Source organism: Hypanus sabinus, chromosome 3 (assembly GCF_030144855.1).
Source record: "Hypanus sabinus isolate sHypSab1 chromosome 3, sHypSab1.hap1, whole genome shotgun sequence".
NCBI lineage: Eukaryota > Metazoa > Chordata > Chondrichthyes > Myliobatiformes > Dasyatidae > Hypanus > Hypanus sabinus.
The window spans coordinates 185,098,748-185,120,469 of NC_082708.1; the positions used below are offsets into that span (position 1 = coordinate 185,098,748).

General features: G+C 42.3%; 1 protein-coding gene across 2 annotated transcripts in view; it reads left to right on the plus strand.

Annotated features, from left to right (window-relative positions):
* pcgf1 (polycomb group ring finger 1) overlaps positions 1 to 9,903 on the plus strand; it is a 65,160-nt gene extending 55,257 nt beyond the window's left edge. For both annotated transcript variants that reach the window (XM_059965758.1, XM_059965757.1), the window contains 4 exons: positions 3,369 to 3,408; positions 8,316 to 8,405; positions 8,494 to 8,574; positions 9,120 to 9,903. In XM_059965758.1, coding sequence (XP_059821741.1) covers positions 3,369 to 3,408; positions 8,316 to 8,405; positions 8,494 to 8,574; positions 9,120 to 9,170 — 262 coding nt within the window. In that variant the 3' untranslated portion in view covers positions 9,171 to 9,903. The remainder of the gene's footprint in view (positions 1 to 3,368; positions 3,409 to 8,315; positions 8,406 to 8,493; positions 8,575 to 9,119) is intronic.
* Positions 9,904 to 21,722: the final 11,819 nt, after the last annotated feature.

Here is a 21,722-nt window from a genome sequence, read left to right on the forward strand (position 1 = left end):
TGACCATTTCTGCTGCAGATTCTACACTAGGGGTGAACCTCATTTGAATATTGCAGTGCATGCAAAATACTGGAGGAACTCCGCAGGTCAGACGGCATCTATGGAGGGGAATAAACAGTTGATGTTTCGGCCCGAGAACTTTCAACAGGACAATGAAACATTGACAGCTTATTTCCCTCTTTAGATGCTGTTTGACCTGCTGAATTCCTCCATCATTTTGCATGTGTTGCTCAAGATTTCCAGTCTTGTGTCTCTGAATATTGCAACGTTCCCCTCTTTCTTCAAGCATCCTGATGAATAGCTGTCCAAGTTTGCTTTGTGAATTTCTTTGCTTTATTTTTTCTTCTACTTAAAGGTGCTACTTATCAATTATTACACAGGAAAACAGGCCCTTTGGCCCAACTCATCCTTGCCAACCAACATACACACCTGAGGTGCTTCCATTTACCTGTGTTTGACCCATGTTCCCTAAATGTGGTCATGGAGAGAGTGGGATTCAAGGGCACAGCCTCAGAATAAAGGGACATGCCTTTATAACTGAAATGAATTTCTGCAGCCAAAGGGCGATGAATCTGTTGAATCAGTTGCCATGGAGAGCAATGAAGGACAAATCATTGTGTGGTTGTAAGAAGAGATTGATAGGTTCTTGTTTGGTGAAGGGGGGATGCTAAGGGTTATGGGGAGAAAACAGGAGAATGAAAAATCAGCTACGATTGACTAGTGGGCCAAATAGCCTATTTCTACTCCAGTAACCTAAACTTTATCTATCCATATACCTGTCCATATGCTTTTTAAACATTGTTATGTACCCATATCTACCATTTCTTCTGGCAGCTTATTCAATATATAAAAATTGGCGTATAGGTCACCTTTAAAATTTTCCCCTCTCACCATAAACATCTGCCTTCTGATTTTGGACTCCCCTACCCCATGGAAAGCTTGTCCCTCATGATGTTTGTAATTCCCGGTAAGTTTGCCCTCAGTCTTCTACTCCCAAGGGAGAATGGTGGCAGCTTCTCCATTTTCCCTGTCACTCAACATTCCCATCCCATCCTGTCAACATTCTTGTGAAGCTTTCTGCAACTTCTAACTTCCCTGTAGCCTTGCTGCTATGCACAAGTGTCCATGTAGACTACAAGACAGTAGGAGCAGAAGCTGGCCATTCAGCCCCTGTAGCCTGTCCTACCATTCAATATATTCATGGCTGATCTCTCTTGGGCCTCGTCTCCTCTTCTGTGCCTGTGCCCCACACCCTCAATTCCCTGGCCTTCTAATAATTTATCTACTTCCTTGTCAAATGCCTTCAGTAATCTAGTATTCACAACAGCACACTGCAGTAGAGAAAATTCAGACATTTCTGAGAAAAGTTCTGTGTACCTCTTCTGATCTTTCTTATAAAACCAGGTTTAGGTCTAGAACCAGAGGGCACAGCCTCTGACTAGAAGGATGTCCCTTGAGAAGAGAGATCAGAAGGAATTTCTTTATCCAGAGAGTGGTTAATCTCTGGAATTCATTGCCACAGATGGCTGTGCAGGCCCAGTCATTGGGTGTATTTGAAGTGGAAATCGATAGGTTCTTGATTAGTAAGGATGTCAAAGGTAATGGGGAGAAGACAGAAGAAATGGGTTGAGAGGGATAATAAATCAGCCATGATGGAATTGCGGAGCAGAGTCTGGGCCAAATGGTCTAATTCTGCTCCTAAGTCTATGTCTTCCTTGTAAATCCTTCTTGCACATAACTTAATTTGCTATCAGTAAAGCAACCAGCAAAATCAAATATCCCACCCAACCCTGAAAAGCTTGAAAACACACAAGGAAAGGTTCTACCCTCCTGTTATAAGACTGTTGAATGGCTCCCTAGTTCTTCATTGGTCAGAGCTTTGAGTATGGAGATTAGAATGTTCATGTTGTTGTTGTACAAGACATTGGTGAGGGCATATTTGGATATTTTGAATATTTAGAATTTCCTCTTTTGCCACAATGAGGCTACTCTTAGAGTGGAGGAGCAACACCTCATATTCCATCTGGGCATCCTTCATGAACATCCTGTGAACATCAATTTCTTCTTCCGGTAACATTTTTCCTTTCTGCCTTCCCTTTCCCTTCATCTATTTTCCACTCTTCCCCTCATCTGCCTACCACCTCCTGCACCTTCTTCCCTTGCTCCCATGGTCCATTCTGCTTTCCATGCCTTTACCTTTCCCACCCACCTGGCTTCAACTATCACCACCTAGCTAGTCCTACTTCCCCTCCCCCCTTTTTATTCTGGCATCTTCCCTCTTCCTTTCCAGTCCTGAAGAAGGATCTTGGGAAGAAATGTTAAATGTTCATTCATTTCTATAGATGCTGCCTGACCTACTGAGTTTCTCTAGTGTTTTGTGTGTGTTACTCTGGATTTCCAGCATCTGCACAATTCTTGTATTTTGAAATAAATTGCTATAGGAAAGATGCCATTAAGCTGGAGAGAGTGGAGAGGAGATTTATGAAGATGTTGCTGATTTACGAGGTAATTCCTTAGGAGTTTACAAAGATTTGGCATGACATATAAAACCTTGACAAACTTCTGTAGATGTGTGGTGGAGAGTATATTAATTATCTGCATCACAATTTGGTATGGAAACAGCCAATGCCCCTGAATGGAAAATCCTACAAGAAGTAGTGGATACAAAGTCCATCATGGGTAAAGCCCTCCCACCAGTGAGCACATCTACATGGAGTGTCATCCCAGGAAAGCAGCATCCATCATCAGGAACTCAACCAGGTCATGCTCCCTTCTTGCTGCTGCCATCAGGAAGAAGATACAGGAGTCTCAGGACCTGCACCACCAGGTTCAGTAACAGTTATTACCCCTCAACAATGAGGCACTTGAAAAAGAGGGGATAACTTCACTTGCCTCATCACCGATAGTTCCCACAACCTATGTTCTCACTTTTAAGGACTCTTCACCTCAATTCCATGAAACTTATTGCTTATTTATTATTATTATTTTTTCTTTTTATTTTTGTATTTGCACACTGGTTGTATGCTTTGTTGGTGCAGTCGTTCATTGATTCTATGATAGTGATTGGATTTATTGAGTATGGCCATGAGAAAATGAATCTCTGGGTTATATATGGTGTCACAAATGTACTTTGATAATAAATCTACTTTGAAGCTGTCATGATTTTATAAACTTCTAAGGTAATCTCCCACACTCCTAAGCTCCAAGGAGTAAAGATCCATTGTAACCAATGCAGCCTATAACATAGACCCTCTTGTCCAGTCAGCATCCTTGTAAATCTCTACTGTACCCTCTCTATCTTGCCAATGTATTGCATGTTGGAATTAAAATCTGTATTTAATAATGTTTTGTTTGTTTGGGTTTTGTAGCTCCCCTTTGGGAAAGGAGAAAGGGAAACTAGTATTGCAGGTAAGTCTCTGAGCTTGAATAGCAATGATGTGTGACCGTCACTCTGTATTTAGTTAACATCTTTTGCTTTCAGCTTGGGCCAGCAGATCAAAGAGCCTTCATCGAAGCTTCCATTCTAGTAGGTTCTGATGAATGATCTTTGAGTTAAAGCATTGACTCTTTCTCTTACTTCAAATCCTGGTCAGCCCACTGACTGCATAGAGCTTTCTCTGCTTTGCTGTGCCTTGGAGACAAGTTCTGCCTTGATGATTTTCATGTGAAATACTTTAGGACAATTTGCTTATTGCTCTGTGTACCAGGATTAGATCAGCCAGAAATGCAGTTCCATGGTGAAAGTAACTTGAATTTATTGCCAGCTTAACCCATTCATACTGATTCCATCAGCCAGTAATTATATTCGCAGCCCAGTGGTATGAGCATCAAATTTCCAACCTTTACTTCCTATGTTCTTTCTCTTTGTGTTCTTTCCTCCCCATCTGATCCATCTCTAGTCCTCCTGTTTTTGTCCCCCTGACCTCCCCCAACCCAATTCCAATCACCTAGCACATGTACATTTCATCCACCAAATCCCCTCTCCTAAACTAATCGATCTGCCTAGCACCTCTCCTTTAATGGTTCCCGGATTCCAGCATTGGTAGCTTTTGTGTTTTTGCTTATTTTCCTCCAACATCCTTTACTCCACCTCAATCTACCAATCACCTGAAGGTTTCTGTCTTCCCTTTCCTCTATGTACTAGCAATCTTCCCTCTCTGCTGCCCTTTTCTTCCTGGTGCAGGTTGTCGACCTAAAACGTCGACCTTGCAGTGAATAGTAACACTGTTCCACCTGCTGTGTTCCTCCAGTTGTTTGTTTGTTGATCTGATTCAGGCATCCATCTGCAATCACTTTAGCATACTTATACCTCTGTTTAAATGTGAGTGAATTTACAGCCTTTCCAATCTTCAGGTTGGTAACTGGAAGTGTAGAAAGTCCTAATTTTGATGAGGTAGCTCGTGAATGACAAGTGTTAGCACCTTACGGTAGCTGGTAAAGGTTCAGCCCATTATTACTATGCAAAAAGTGTGCTATTTGGATGAACCAATGATCTTAATGTCTTATTAGAGTTATGCTAATCACTTGGCTCACCACAGCAGCATGGTAGCATAGCAGTTATCGTAACGCTTTGCAGTGCCGGTGACCCAGGTTTAATTCCTGCTGCTGTGTATATATTCTCCCTGTGTCCTTGAGGGTTTCTTCCAAGGGCTCCAGTTTCCTCCCACATCACAAAGATGATGGGGTTAATGGGATAATTGGTCACAATGGTGCAATTGGGCAGTGCAGGTTCATTACTACCATGATGTATTCCTAAATAAAATAAAAATGTGGAAGGATCTTAGCAAGCCAGGCAGCATCTCGGCCCAAAACGTTGACCGTTTATTCCTCTCCATAGATGCTACTTGACCTGCTGGGTTCTTTCAGCATTTTGTGTGTTACTATTATACCTGCTTTCATTATCTCCCCTGGCGTGCATTCCAAGCAGCTGCTGCTTTGTCTAAAAATCAAGCATGTCGCTTAAATTTCCTTTACACTACCCCCCCCCCCCCCCCCACCTTGCTTTATTCAACCTGATTCGAACTCCAAGTGACTAGTTCAACACCATACAGACCAAGCTGAGGTTTACACCATTGGGATGGTTGAGAGCTGAGAGGGTGCAGATGGTCTTAACCATAAGGACTACTGAAATTTGCCTGCAGCCCTCTCCCCTTCTGGTCCGTTGTTCGGGGAACATTCCGTCAGCACAGTCAGCTCTCCCCTGACACTGTTTCCAGATGCAGGAGCTGTTTTCATGTGTGTCTGTTCCAATAGCCAGACTCTCAGTAAATCCAAAACATATTTAACATGAAGTAGATACAAAGCTTGCAGTTAATCTGAAGGCTCAAGGGTCACAAATCATTTCACATCGCTATGCTGAAGCAGATGGGGGTCTATTGATTTTTTTTTCCGTCCTGTGTTTTCAGATCATTGAAGTAAATTCAATTATTCCCACTCTTGTCAGGAGGCAGACTGAGTACTCCCTCCCCCCACCATTCAGTGAGCACGTGCGTAGAGTCAATAATATTGGAGCTGTATGATTCATGCTCTGCTTACTTCATGCAGTGGAATTCAAACATTATCTGCTTCTTGTTGAGAGCATTGATATTGTAAAATTCAACCCCCCCCCCCCCCACCCTTCCCTCCAGACAGCATCCTGGTATATCTCCTCTGTACCCTCTCTTAAAGCTTGCACGTCTTTCCTATAATGAGAATTGAACACAATAAGTGTGGTGTAATCAGTCTGATAGAGCTGCAACGTTATCCTTGTGGCTCTTGAATTAAGTCCCCTAACTAATGAAGGCGAACAAAACACACACTTTCATTACTACTTCATTTGTGCGTTATTTTCTTAATTGCAAAGAGGAAGAACGTATCTCATCAGCTTGTATGTTATCAGTTGGGATAAGAGCTGATTCATAGATCCCTCGAAATTGCAGTGCAGTTAAGAAGACTTATGGTGTGTTAGTCTTCACAGACCGGGGACTGCATTCAAGAGCCTCAAGGTAATGTTAGACCACACTTGGACTATTGTGTTCAGTTCGGTCACCTCATTAGAGGAAGGATGTGGAAACTTTAGAGAGGGTGTACTGGAGATTTACCAGGATGCTCCTGGACTAGAGAGCATTTCTTAAAAAGAAAGGTAAAGATTTAAAGACTAGCGTTATTTGAAACATGTACATCGAAACATACAGCGAAATCTGTTGTTTGCGTCAAATCAAATTAGCAAGGATTGTGCTGGGCAGCCCACAAGTGTCACCACACTTCTGATGCCAACATAGCATGTCCACAACTTACTAACCTTAACCCTGCTACTTTGGAATAAAAAAGGAAATTGGAGCACCAGGAAGAAAAGCAGGTCGTCACAGGCAGAACATACAAGTTCTTTACAGGTGGTAGTGGGAATTAAACCCTTATTGGTGATATCTGGCATTGTAATAATGTTATGCAACTGCTTGACTGACTATCATGCTGCTTGGGCTTTTCTCTTTGGAGAGGAAGACATGAAGTGACTTGATAGAAGTGTACAAGGCAATAAGAAACATAGATAGTGGACAGCCAGAAACTTTCTCCCAGGGTGGAAAAGGCTAATATGAGGGGATGTGATTATAAGGTGATTGAAGGAAAGTATGGTGGGGATGTCAGAGAGATTGATGGGTGTGTGGAATGATAGTCACATGGGTGAAAGAGGACAATGTGCAAGGGAAGTGCTAGATTGTCCTTAGAGTAGGTTAAAGAGTTGGCACATTATGGGCTGAAGGGCCTCTACCATACAGAAGTGTTCTATGTTCAGGCTTTTTTCTTTCCACACATCTGCAAACCCAGTCAGTTTTCCGAGGTGTAAGTTGATATTTCTGCCCTGCAAGCAATTTAAGAAAGTGCTCTTTACTACTTTCCCTCCTCCGATGCACAGCTGGCACGAGCCTGGGCTTAGTGGGTGGCAATTGTCACATGGATCAGAAGTTGATTTCAAGCCCCATCCCAGAGGTTGCAGAACTTGAATGCGACATAATATTGTCATCAGGGCTGTGAGACGTTTTAAAGAGCCCTCCACCATCTTCTCTAAATTCAAAGAACTCTTTGGCAATACTGGCTGGTGTTAAATTTTCAAGCAGTATCACCAAGATAGACAGCAAAATTATTGGAGTGCCTACAATGCACTTGATGTCCTTTTTGAAATGTTCTGAAAGCACAAGAAGGTACCAGGCATTTGTTGAGTCTATCTTGAGTTCTCCCATGTTTATAACCACTTTGAATAGCTTCACGGTGTTAGACTCTGGTGTTTAAATCAAAGGTTCTTTTAGAAGTCTGAAGCAAGGCTGATTCATGATCATTTTGTTATGAGTTGATAGAACAAAGGGAAGTTGAAACAGACAGGCAGAAGACTTCTACTTGAAAAAGAGAAACTAAAGAACAGGAAAAGATGGTACCTATCATAAAATGGCTACTTTTATACCCATGAGATAAGAAAAATTCCATAGATAAGAGACAACCAATTAGAAACTACTTAATACTGTAGTGAAAAGTTAACCAATGGAGGGAAACATTTGTTCACCTAACGTAGTACAAAGCTTTCAGAATTATACTCTCTATAGCCGCTAGAGATATATTAAATTATTATGTATCTAAAGGCTACTTAAAATAAAGCAGATAATTGATTAACTGCAAAGAAAATGACAATTAAAATTAAATGACAGGTAGACAGTGTGGTGAAGAAGGCTTTTGGCATCCTGGCCGTCATCACTCAAGACGTAGGTGTTTGGAATATTGTGTTCAAGTTTGGATACCCTACTGAAGAAAGATGTCCTTAAGCTGGAGAATGAGGGTAATCTGAAGGAGATATATAACATCATAGTTGGGTTTAGTGCACAATTCTTTTTCCTCAGATAGGGGAATCAAGAACTAGAGGGCATAGGTTTAAGGTGAGAGGAAAAAGAACCTGAGGGGGCAACGTTTTCATCCAGAGGTTGGTCTTTATAGAATGAGCTGCCAGAAGAAGTGGTTGAAGCAGGTATGTTAATGGCATTAAAGGCATTTGACAGATACATGGATAGAAAGTTTAGCTTTTTTTTAATATAGATTAGCTTTATTTATCACATTTATATCAAAGTGAAGTGTGTTTTTTGTTATAACAACTAAACACAGAGGGATATCGATGATACATAGGAGAACATTTAATATAAAGTGGTATCAAGATCAGTACAAGATTGTGGGCAGAATGGCTTGTCCAGTGTAGTAGTGTTCTGTGTACGCAAAGGTCAGTAGTATGTGGAAGGTCTAAGCCAGAACTTAGTCACTCTTCTGTCAAATTTACTTTTTGTCTTTGACCATTGCAGCAAAAGTATGTGCGATGTTCAGTCCGGGCTGAGATCAGGCATCTACGGAGAGTTCTGTGCCACAGAATAAATGTACTAGATCTGCAGCAGGTACGTTGTAGAAGGAGGAGTGGGAGGCAAGTGCAGAGTTTGTTCTCCAACAAACCATATGAAAATATAATGGAGTTTCTTTCTGCAGGTACAAATACTGTTCGACAACGAACCTCTGCCAGAGCACATGACCATGAAGCAACTTTGGCTCTCGAGATGGTATGGCAAGGTGAGAATTAGAATCAGGTTTATTATCACTAACATGTCGTGAAATTTGTTTTGCGACTGCTGTACAGTGCAATACATAAAAAACTATAAATTACAATAAGAAATATATTTTTTAAAAAGTAAGTTAAATAGTGCAGAAAGAGAGCAAAAATAGTGAGGGCGTGCTCATGGGTTAGATCATGAACTATTCAGAGATCTTGAAATTGAATAATTTTTCAGACTCCTGTATCCTCTACAATGAAAGGAGGGCATGTCCTGAATCGTGAGGGTCCTTAATGACAGTTGCCGCCGCCTTGAGGTGCTAGCTTTTGAAGATGGTGATGGTGGGGAGGCTAATGCCCATGGTGGAATTGGCTCAGTTTACAATCTTCTTCAGCTTTTTCTGATATCTAGCCTTGCCATCACCATACCAGACAGTGATGCAATCAGTCTGAATGGTCTCCGTGGTACACCTGTGAACATGTTCCCTGGGATGGATATTGATTTTGAGCGTACTGTTCCTATCTTCCCAACTTTCACCCTCTCCTTATCTTCTCTGTCCCTCAGCCCACACCAATGGTCCTGCAGTACAGCGTGAGGGAGAAGCGAGGAAGATGAAGTACAAGGTGCATTCTGGTGCCATTTGCCAGATGTCTCAGTGTGTTTGAACTGTGGGCTGGGTAAGCAAGCTTGGGCTGGACTGACCCTGCAGCCACACGGTCCTAGAGTACCTCCGTTCACTGACGTCACTAGACTGAATCAAGTAAATGCAGAGCTGCAGCAACACTCATAACTTTGAAGACGCCACTACTCTGTGCTCTGATGTGTGAAAGAGCTGAGCTCACCCCATCTCGCCCTGCACCCCACCCCTTCTCCACCACTTCCTCCTAAGGAACTGAGTCCTGAGAATGTACTCCTTCTGATCAGCAGCCAGCATTGATGGGCCTTTGGAGAACTGAACTGTATTCCTGATGACCCCACAAAATGCCAATCACTCTTACGGCAAAGGGTCTCAAGCCACAGCCCTGAATATCATTGGCACAGCAAAGTTGACCTGGATGACGAATGTCTCGGATTCACCACTCCACCTTCAAGCCGCTCAATGTAAAGCTGTCAAGGGGAGCCAGAAATGCATTTTGTTTGTTTGTTTATTTATCTCTTTTAATTATTTTTCCTTATTCCAAGTTAACCAGCCATCAGGAAATTTGGGCTAAAGTTAGTTTTTAATGAAATGCGTGTTCATTACTCCTTTCCCCACCCCCTCCCTTTTCGCCCAGTGAAAAGCAGCAGTCCAGAATGGAAAATGTGTTTATCAGCCCCATTCCCATTAATAAATCACACCCAGCAACGAGCGGAGATCAGCCTGTCTTGTTTTTGACACTTCTCCGCAATCCTTAATTGCTCCACTTCTTCGATGTTATTTCTCGATTTTAAAGGTTGTGATGAATGTATGTGCATAAAGTTTCTGTATTATTGTAAAACTTCTACTGAAGCTTAAACTCAACTCTGTTCAAATTATCATTTTTTTGTCTTTGTGGGTGGGGACCCAGATTACGCACGGAGGAGAGCCTGTGCAACTCGTCCAAGTGGTCATCTTAAGACATAGGAGCAGAATTAAGCTGTTCAGCTCTTCCAGTCTCTGCTCTGTTAAACCCATCACCCTACTGGGGCGTAGGCCACAGACAGCAGGTTGTCAAGAGTTCTTTATCCTGGTACAGTCTTTTAAATTGTCCCCAAGTCTTTTAAATTATCTTCTTCCTCCCAGGGATTAAGTCTTTGGAGCTTCTGTTGGTGTTTTGTAGCTGTAGGTTTTTATGGGATAGGGTTGCTAGCCCCATGCTCAACCCTCCTGCATACATGGTGAAATTGATTCGATCAAGGCTGACTTATTATCCCTCTCAACCCCAATCTCCTGCCTTGTCCCTGTAACCTTTGACACCCAGACTAATTAAGAACCTATCAACCTCCACTCTAAACATACCTAATTCCTTATAATATGGTACTTAATTATAAGGATATTGATAGGTAAATGCAAGCAGGCTTTTTCCACTGAGGTTTCAAGATTCAAAAACTTTATTGTCATTCCAACCATACATCAGCTCTGCAGGGCAGAATGAAACAGCATTTCCCAGGGGCAAGTGCAATCATAACATAACAAAGGCAATAAAAAATAGTAAACACAACAATAAATAGTAAAACATAACAGCCACATGTCGGTTAAAATCAAGTTATAAGTGTCCAGTGCAAGTTAAAAGTGTCTAAAGCAGAGTCAGGTAGAGCAGCTATTCAGCAGTCTGACTGCCTGTGGGAGGAAGCTGTTTAGTAGCCTTGTGGTTTTAGTTTTGCCTGATGGCAGAAGAACAAACAGGTCATGGAGAGGGTGTGAGGGGTCTTTAATGATGTGCTGTGTCTTCTGGAGTCATCGACTCTGAAAGCAGTCTTGGACAGAAGGTAGGGAGACCCCAATAACCTCTGCTCCCCTAATCACCCCCTGCAAGGCTTTTTTGTCGGCAGCACTGCAGCTGGGAGTACCAGGTTGTGATGCAAAAGGTCAGCACACTCTCAACTCTGTACACTCTGCAGAATGTAGTTAAGATGTTAGCGGGGAGTGATGCTTGTTTAAGTTTCCTCAGAAAGTTCAATCTCTGCTGGGCACAGTTTCACAATCCCAGTGGTGTTCCTGGACCAGGTGAGATTGTCTGAGATCTGCTCCCCAAGGACTAAACCAAAGGTACTGGTTAAGAGTGAAATGTTTAAGGGGAACATGAGGGGAAACTTCTTCACTTAGATGGTGGTGAGGGTGTGGAGTGAACTGCCTGCGCAAATAGCGCATGCAAGCTCAATTTTAACATTTAAGAGGAGTTTGGATAGGTACATGGGTGGCAGGGGTATGGAGTGCCATCCTCCGGGTGCAGGTGGATATGAATAGGCCGTTTAAATAGTTTGGTTTGGGCTAGATGGGCTGAAGTGCCTGTTCCTGTGCTGTACTCTCCTATGACTCTATCTATGTCTTGGCCTCCACAGTCATCTGGTAATGAATTCCATCTTCACCTTGTTAGTAAACTGGTGCAGTACTGATTCTTGGAAGGCTCGGACCTTGGTCTGAAGCTGCTCTTACAGACACGTGAAGCTGTGCAATATTGACTTCTCAGAGTAATACACCTCTGAAGCAGGTCCTTTGGCCCAGCTCATTCATAGTACCCACTGTGTTAGTCCCATTTGGTATTATTATTAGTATTGGTTTATTATTGTCACGTGCACCAAGCTTGTTTTGCATACTGATCAAATCATTACACAGTGTGCATTGAGCTAGAGCAAGGTTAGAAACAATAATAATGCTGAATAAAGTTAACAGCTACAAAGAAAGTGGTGTGCAGGTATGCAATAAGGTGCAAGGTAAATTGTGAGGCCAACAATCCGTCTTATTGCACCAGAGTCTGTTAACAGTGGGAGCAAATCTGTTCAAGTCTGGTAGTAAGTGCTTTAAGGCTTTTGTATCTACTACTTTAACCACTCCTACCCATGTACTTATCCAAGTGTATGTTCAATGTCCTCATGACTGCTTCCTCCAGCAGCTCATTCTATATACACACCATCCTTTGTAAGAAGAAGTTGCTTCTCGGGTCCCTTCTAAATCCTTCCCTTCTCACCTAAAACCTTTGCCCTCCAGTTCTTAGTTACCCTTCCCTGTGAAAAACACTCTGTGCATTTGCCCCATCTATACCTCGTGATTTATATACCCGTGGCAGGTCATCCCTCAATCTCCTTCATTCCAAGAAGTAAAGTCCCAGCCTGCCCAACCTTTCTCTATAAATTCCTGCCCTTTAGTGCTGGCAACATCCTCTTAAATCTGTTCTGCATTTCTGCCAGCTTAATGATACCTTTACTATAACAGGGTGACCAAAACTCTACACAGTACCCCAAGTAATGGCTACACCAATATCTTTACAACTGCAGCATACTGTCTCAACTCCTATACTCAGTGCCCGGACTGATAGGGGCCAACATGCTAAATACCTTTTTCACCACCCTGTCTGCCTGAGGTGCCACTTTTCACAATGTGCTTGCAGTCCTAGGTGTCTGTTCCATAACATTCAATACCCTGTCTAATGGTTATATGATACCAATGAAGTTCCCTATACAACTTCTCAAAGTTGCAGTGCAATTTGATAGGGCTGGTTAAGAAGAGGTATGGTGTGTTGTCATGATTTGTCAGGGAACTGATTTCAAGAGCCTTAGGTTAGACTTCTCCTAGTAAGTACAGTGTTTATTTCTGGATGCCACATCATAGGAATGTGGAAGCTGTAGATGGTGCAGACAAGATTTACCAGGACGCTGTCTGGACTGGAGGATCATGTCATGAGGATAGGTTGAGTGAGCTAGGGTTTTGTTTTCTCTTTTGAGTGAAGCAGAATGATAAGTGTCTTGATAGGAAATGTACGTGATGATAAGAGACATAGAGTGGATAGCATCTTTTTCCCAGGGTGGAAATGCTAATGCAGGAGTGTATAATTTTAAGGTGATTGGAGGAAAGTATAAGGGGAATGTCAGAACTGTTTTTTTTTACTGCAGAGTGGTAGGTACGTGGAACAGGGTGCCAGGGATGGTGGTGAAGACCTATATTAGGGACATTTTAGAGACACTTGGGCACTTGGATTAAAGAAAAATGAAAGGTTATTTGTGAGGGAAGGGTTAGATTCACCTTGGAGTTAGCTTAAAGGTCAGCACGACATCGTAGCCTGTAGCGTTCTGTCCTGTGCTGTACTGTTCTCTGTTCTGTATCCTGCCTCATCCATTGCTGTTGAAGCAGGGTCCTCATAGTCTTGTGGGACAGGTTATCCAACTGTCCTGTTCAAGTTCAAGTTCTCGGGGTGCCTTCTGCCAGATTCTTAAATTTAAACAATCTCCCTGAAAAGGAAATTAGCAGCTTTTTTGAACAATGTTCCTAAACTGTAGAACTCAGTTCCTAAGACTGTGATGTAGACTCGGTTGACATTTGAAGCACCAGCTCAAAACTTATTTATTTAACCTTGCTTTTAACTAACATTGTTTGTATGATTATTATTTACATTTGTACTTCAACCAGGTGAGTGTAGTTGGTGGACCTTTTGGCCACTCCCTTCTTCAGGGAAGGGCACTCTTGCAGTTGTGAGAGTAATGAGCTTATGTACCAAGACAGTGAAAGACATTATTCTACATGATCATTCTAAACATAACTACTGTGAGGTAGCACGGAAGGAAACAGTAATAAACTGCAGATTGTATTTAGACAGATAAGGTGTAATGGTTACAATGAATTGGATTGAGAAATCAGAACTATTGTACAAGAGGTCCATTCTTAACAATGATTAATATTCAACAATGGATTAAGATTAACTTTATTTGTCAAATGTATATCAAAACATACAGGGAAATACATTGTTTGTATCATCGATCAACATAGTGTAAGCATGTGCAGGGGGACATCCCACAGGTGTTGCCATGCTTCCAGTACCAACAAAGCTTGCTCTCAGCTTACTAACCCTAACCAAATGCCTTTGACGTGGGAGAAAACTGGAGGAACAGGTACACCACAAGGCTATGTGCTTAGCCCCTGCTCTGTTCGCTTTATACTTATGGCTGTGAGGCTAAGCACAGCTCCAGTGCCATACGTATTTGAATTTGCTGGCAACACCACTGCCATTGGCCAAATCAAAGGTGGTGATAAATCAGCATACAGGAGGGAGGTTGAAAATCTGGCTGAGTGGTGCCACAGCAACAACCTCTCACTTGACTTCAGCAGGGCCAAGGAGGTGATTATTAACTTCAGGAGGAGGAAGCTGAAAATCCATGAGCTAGCCTCATCAGGAAATTATAAGGTGGAGAGAGTAAGGAATTTTAAATTCCTTGGTGTTATCATTTTAGAGAATCTGTCCTGGGTCCAGCACGCAAGTGCCATTATGAAGAAAGCTCGGCAGCATCTCTACTTCCATAGAAGTTGGCAAAGATTTGGCATGTCATCTAAAATTTTGACAAGCTTGTATAGATATGTGGTGAAGAGTATTTCGTTGCATCATGAATTGCTATGGAAACAACAATGCCCATGCATGGATGAAAAAAACCTATGAAAAATCCCTTATCGAAATGGCCCAGTCCATCACAGGTAAAGCCCTTCCTACCATCCACAGAACGTGTTGAGGCAAGGAGCATCCATCATCAAGAGCCCCCACCACCCAGGCCATGCTCTCTTCTCACTGCTGCCATCAGGAAGAAGGTACAAAGAGCCTCAGGACCCACACCACCAGGTTCAGAAACAGTTATTACCCCTCAACCGTCAGGCTCTTGAACCAAAGTGCATAATATTGTTATGTACCCCGTAACTGGGTCACTTACCAGCAAAGATAGAGAGGTCCGTTGAAGTCTGATGGTACTATTTTTAACAGTATTTATTGATAAAAATACACAAAAATAATATCAATGCAAAAATACAGATAATATACGTCGTCAATACTAAGTCTAAAAGCGCAGGTATAATAATAATCACTAAGAAATAGCTCTGTCGTTGTCTAGGGGATAATGTATTGTCCGATGGAAATATAAAAGTCACTCAAGTTCATGCTGGCTGCAACCTTTGGTTGGAGTCAAGAGAGAGAGTTTAAAACTTTCCCATTCCTTTTATGATGTCAATCCTTCAAGAGTCGTTGGGGCTGATTTCGCCTTTGTTTTAGCTAAAGCCATTCTTCCGTGGTAAGCCCCACCAATTCCAAGGCAAATGGAAAAGGACGCACGTGGGCTTTCCACCGGCTGTCGCTATTACGCTGTTACAGGATTTCTAGCATTTCTTCTGGTGCGTCTGAAGGGGCTGTTCCTCAGACCCTCTTTTATCCTGACTCACAATGCAATCCCTCAACCAACCCCCTCTGATCATTCCCTGAGGACTTCCATGAAGTACAGTACTCAATACACATTTCCGTCTCCAAATGGCCGTTTTCTGTGGCTTTGTATCGCTGAGGGCCAGGACATTCCAAACGTCTCTCATTTCCTGGGTCTCCTGACCTGAATTAATAGCGATCTTGCGATTCTCAAAAAGGAGGTGGCTACTTGGGACCCTTCGGCCCCTCAGAGTTGGACACAGGCATAACAATATCATTGAATTGTTCCCACAGCCTCTGGATTCATTTTCAAGAACTCTTCTAATGATCTTAAAATTTATTGCTTATTTATTTGTTGTTATGATATTTTTTCTTTCTTTTTGTATTTGCACAGTGGTGCTTTGAAGCATATTGGCTGTTTGTTCGTCCTGTTGGGTGTGGTCTTTCATTAATTCTATTGCATTTCTTGTATTTACTGTGATTACCTGCAAGATAATGAATTTCATGGTTGTATATGATGATGGATGTGTACTTTGATAATAAATTTACTTTGAACTTTGAAATCCACGCGGTCATAGAGACGGTACTTGAGGTAACTTTATATACGTATAAAACATGACAGACATGCATTGAATGGGCAGCCAGAGCAGAAAGTATCTGGAGGAAAGTATGGTTGGGTGAGGGACGGAATGTCAGAGTTAAAGTTTTCACACAGTTGGTGAGTGTGTGGAACATGCTGCCAGGGTTGATAGTAAAGACAGATACATTAGGGACATTAAAGAGACCTTTAGATTGGCTCATAGATGATAGAAAGATGTAAGGTTATGTGGGAGGGAAGGGTTATATTGACCTTAGAGTCAGTTCAAGCGTTAGCAGCCCATTGTGGACAGAAGGAACTGTGCATACTTTCTATGTTCGGAGGAAGTAAAGGTGCTGGTATGCCTTAGCTATTGCATTGCCATGGTTTCATCAGCACAAATTGTCAGTAATAAGTCCCAGGAACTTGAAGCCCTTAACCATTTCCACCTCAGCATTATTGTGTAAAAGAATAGGGTTAAAACTATGTTCTCCCCACACATGTCTACATAAAGGCAGTGGGCAAGGTGAGGAATGTCACAGCCTCTGAAATTTACAGAAAGGTGGTATTTTTCTGAAGATGAGTTAGAAAAGTAACATCAGCAACAAGGGAAGTAAAAGTAACATCTGGCCATCAGCAAGAGGTTCACCGTATGTAATACTCCAGGGACAATCTTGCCAAAGCCCTGTGAAATTGCGCCAAGAATTCCCTACCTTTTGTTGAAAACCTTCACTCCGTCCATCACAACAGGTGAGATATCCACAGTAACCACCCATTTTAATTATACTTCCCATTCCCATTCTGTCATGTCAGTCATGGCTGCCTCTACTGCCATGATGTGGACATTCAGATTGCAGGAGCAACACCTCATACTCCATCTGGATAGCCTCCAACCTGATAGCATGAACATTGAACTCTCTAACTCTCTGGTAATTGCTACCCCTCTACCTCCTCTTTTTCCATTCCCCTTTCTGACTCCCCTCTTACTCATCTCTTCCTCACCTGCCCTTCACCTCCATGAGAAAATTCACATGGTCACAGGGAGAATGCGTTAGCTCCGCACCAACTTTGAGCATTTGAATATAAACTAGAGGATCTTTTTAAAAAGTGCAATGTATGTCTGTTGGATCAATTGTATTAAAATAATACTGTTCCCTGCAATTAAACCAGTAAATGTACTTCTTATTTCACCTCTCCAATCCTGACGAAAGGTCTCAAATTGTGAAACATCAACTGTCCAATTTCTCCAAAAATGCTTCCTGAACTGTTCAGTTCCTCCAGCTCCTCAGTGTGTTACTATAGAAAATATGTTTCTCACTTGGAAAAACTGATTGCAGTCAGTTTTCTGGAACAGACCCTTGTGTGACCCAGGGACTAGCTGTATATTATGTCACTCCACTCTTGAACGAAGAGAGGAGATTATAGGCCAGTTAATCTGAGTTGGAATAAAGGGAGCCTGTTCTGATTGGCTGCCAGTGACTAGTGGTGTTCCATAGTGGTCTGTGTTGGGACCCCTTTTTATGTTATATGTCAATGACTTGGATGACAGAGTTGATGGCCTTGTTGCAAAGTTTGCGGACAATATGAAGATAGGTGGAGGGGCAAGTAGTCTTGAGGAAGTAGGCAGGCTACAGAAGAATTTAGACATTAGGAAAATGGGCAAAGCAGTGGCAGATGGAATACAGTGTTGTGAAGTGTATGGTCATGCACTTTCGTAGAAGAAATAAAAGGGAAGGCTATTCTCTAGATGGAGAGAAAATCTGAGGTGCAGAGACTTGGGAGTCCTTGTGCAGGACTTGCTAAAGGCTAATTTGCAGACTGAGAAAGGCAAATGGAGTGTTAGCATTCATTTCAAGAAGACAAGAATATAAAAGCAAGGATGTAATGTTGAGGCTTTATAAAGCACTGGTGAGGCCTCACTTGGAGCAGTTTTGGGCCCCTTATCTTAGAAAGGTTGTGCTGACACTGGAGGGGTTTCAAAGGAGATTCACAAAAATGACAGTTTGTCATATGAAGTCTGTTCACTCAAATTCAAAAGAATAAGGAGTGACCTAATTGAAACTTATCAAATGGTGAAAGATGATAGAGTGGATGTAGAGAGGGCATTTCCTATGGTGGCTGAGTCTAGGATGAGAGGACACAGCCTCAGAATAGAGGGGCATAATTTTAGAACAGAGATGGGGAAAAATGTCTTCGATTAGAGTGGTGAATCTGTGGAATTCCTTGCCACAGGCAGCTGTGGAGGCCAAGTCTTTATGTATATTTAAGGCAGAGGTTAATAGATTCTTGACTGATCAGGGCATGAAGAGATATGGAGAGAAGGCAGGAGACTTTACTGTGTCATATGATGAAGGTGATCATGGTCTTTCCATGACCATGATTGTTCTTGGCAAATTTTTCTACAGAAATGGTTTGCCATTGTCTTCTTCGGGGCAGTGTCTTTACAAGATGGGTGACCGCAGCCATTATCAATACTCTTAATTGTCTGCCTGGCATCAGTGGTCACATAACCAGGACTTATGATATGAACCAGCTGCTCATATGACCATCCATAGCTTCACATGACCCTGAACTGCGAGCTAAGCAGGTGCCACACCTTGCCCGAGGGTGACCTGCATGGTAGTGGAGGGAAGGACCTTTTACCTCCTTTGGTAGACATGTATTTCCACTCCAGCACCCAGTATATAAGATTGAGAGGCAAAGATAAGATAGATGGCCAATATCTTTTCCCAGAATAGTAGTAAAAACAAATGGCCATAGGTTTAAAGTGAGAAGAATGAATTGTAAAGGGGATATGTAGAGTTTTTTTTTATAGAGTCATCATAAGCATGTGAATGTGAATCAGAGTAACACAAAATGCTGGAAAAACTCAGCAGGTCAGGCAGCATCTATGGAAATGAATAAACAGTCAACATTTCAGGCCAAGGCCCTTCTTCGGGACTCATGACATTGACTGTTCATTTCTGTGCACAGGTGCAGCTTGACCAGAGCTTCTTCTGCATTTTGGTGTGTGTATTATCCTTGTTTATATGGCATAGAGTTTGTTGTTTTGCAGCAGCAGGTCAGTGTTGGTGCTGAAAGCTGCCAGAGGAGCTGGTGGAGCCAGATAAAATAATCACTTCTAAGAGGCATTTAGTTACTTAGGCTTGCACTAAGTCAGTAAGGTGTGTGGTCCTAATGTGGACACATTAGTGTAGATGGGGTTCGTTAAGGTCACAGCCGGGATGGAGGGGTGGGTGTGGTAATGGGAACAAGTTCTCACTACCTATTAAATGCTCCCAAATAGCCTCTGACAATCATGTCCAATTCCTGGGCTTCACATGCAGCTTAACTACTAAGCCTGGTGTAGCCAGTTTTACTGACAGGAGAAGGGGCAAAGGTGGGTTACTGGCACCTTAAAACCAGTCACTTTGGACTTGTAAGCCATGATTGGCACCTCATCTAGGAGGAGGTCTGAACTCAAACCTCCACTACCCACTCATGGGGAAGGATTCGGGAGCAAACCCCAGGGATATGTCTGGAGCTGGAGTCCCTACGACAGTCCTATGTTGCATTGAACGTTGACTGGCAACTCCTACGATGCTGTTGCTGCCAAACTGTGTCGGTCTTTGCTACTCAAGATACTGGAGGAACTCAGCTGGCGATGCTGCATCCATGGAAAAGAGTACAGTTAATGTTTAGGGCTGAGACATGTCAATTCTGAACATTTTGCCCATCTACACTATGAGGCCCTTCATTGGTTGGGGTTGAGTGCAGGGGGGCAAAGGTGAGACCCTTACTGAGGACAGAACATACTGCCTCAGAGAGGGGATGGTGAAGACCCAGCACGGATGGGAGGGGGAAAGAAGGTTGGTACTGTCAGAGGAGAGGGGAGTGTTGGGATGTTCAGGGGCGGTGGGGTGAGAGGAAGATTAGGTCTCTGAGGACCTAAGAGCTGGCGGTGGGACCTGAGAGACACGAGATTATGGAATGGTGGTGGGGGAAGGGGAGATGGGGGTTCCTGCAGAATCAGTCTTTGTTGTTGCTTTGGATCCATCAGCTTCATGGAGAGGGGGAGCCTGCTATATGGGCAACATGCTCTCCATATCATACAAGCCTGGCTTGTGTATCACTTAGATAGTTAGGACACAATATGCATGGTCAACCCCAACCAATGGAGGGCCTTGTAGTGTAGATGGGCAAAATGTTCAGAATTGACATGTTGGGATGAAGAGCCAGACTCTATCATGCACATGTCTGTTAATGGACAACCTATCGATCTGACACAGTGATCTCTGTTCCTGGACACTCTAGGCAAGGAAAACGTCTGAAAAGCAAAAGAATATGCTGAAAATGCTCAGCACAAGGCAGTAGTGGGTAGCACTGCCATCTGGTGGACAATGAGACTTGAGATTCAGATTCATTTTTTTATCATGAGTACATTAAGATGTACAGTGAAATTTGTCATTTATGTTAACAACCATCACAAAGGGTATGCTGGGGACAGCCTGCCAGTTTTCTCATTCTGTCTCTCACTCTCTCTCTCTCTCTCTCTCACACTCTCTAACACATTCAGGTGATGATGGGGCCCTCTGTATCAGGGAGAGTTCCAGTGACCCATGGCCCTCTGAGAGAAAATCTTTTGCTTCCTGGGTTTGAATTGGTGAACACTCACTTTTAAACATTGACTCCCAGTGATCTATTCTTTCACAAGGGGGATCTTTCTCTCCATATCTGCTTTGACAACACCCTTCGGGATCTGTGTGTTTCACAGATGAAATGTATCCTCATAAGACCAACTTGCCCTTTCTAATTATTCATTTTCACTCTTTCTTTATTGATTTAAAAAAATAAGGATAAGTACAAATCAGAGAAGTGATATCAAATACATATTTCAATAAAAGTACAAAGAAAGGAATATACACGGTCAAAATCATGTATAATATTGAATGAATATAAAAAGGAAACACAACTCCTCTTGACAATTCATAAAAAAAGACTCAAAATTTCTATAATTGAGAAGAAAAAAAACCCACTAAACTAACCTATAACAAAAAAAAGACTGGGCAGTCCATTTGAGGATATAATTACAAAAAAAGGGAAAAATCACCCAATTCTAATTATTAAGAAAGTAAACATTTTCTGAATTGTTTCCAGTGTATTTAAATCCTCTTTTAAGTAAGGATCGACTCTATTCCACTAGTAGCTTCACCAATTTCTTAACAATAAGATCAAAAAGGTGCAGAGAAAATTTACAAGGATGTTGTTGGTACTTGAGGATCTGAGTTATAGGAAAGGTTGAATAGGTTAGGGCTTCAGTCCCTGGAGCATAGGAGAGTGAGGAAATTGGAACATAGATTCCTAGGAGAATGAGGGGAGAGTTGACTGAGGTATACAAAATTATGAGGGGTAGATAGGGTAAATGCAAGCATGCTTTTTCCACTGAGGTTGGGTGAGACTAGATCCAGATATAAAGGGCTATATTGATGACAAACAATAGCTTTGCTGAGAACAGCAGAAGGTGAAACAGGACTGTGTTTACTTGAATGAGACTTATTGCTATTAGTGTAGTAAAATAAATGTCCCCAATTTGATTAGGTCAGGACTAGATTGTAATAGATAAGCCAGCATTTATATCACCATCTTGGAACAATTATTAACTACCATTGATAACAGTTCCTTGCTTTGACTCTTGTTGGAATACATCCATTCTGTGTGTTCCAAAAGATTTCCCAACAGGTCTGCCATTGCACCTCTGCTACC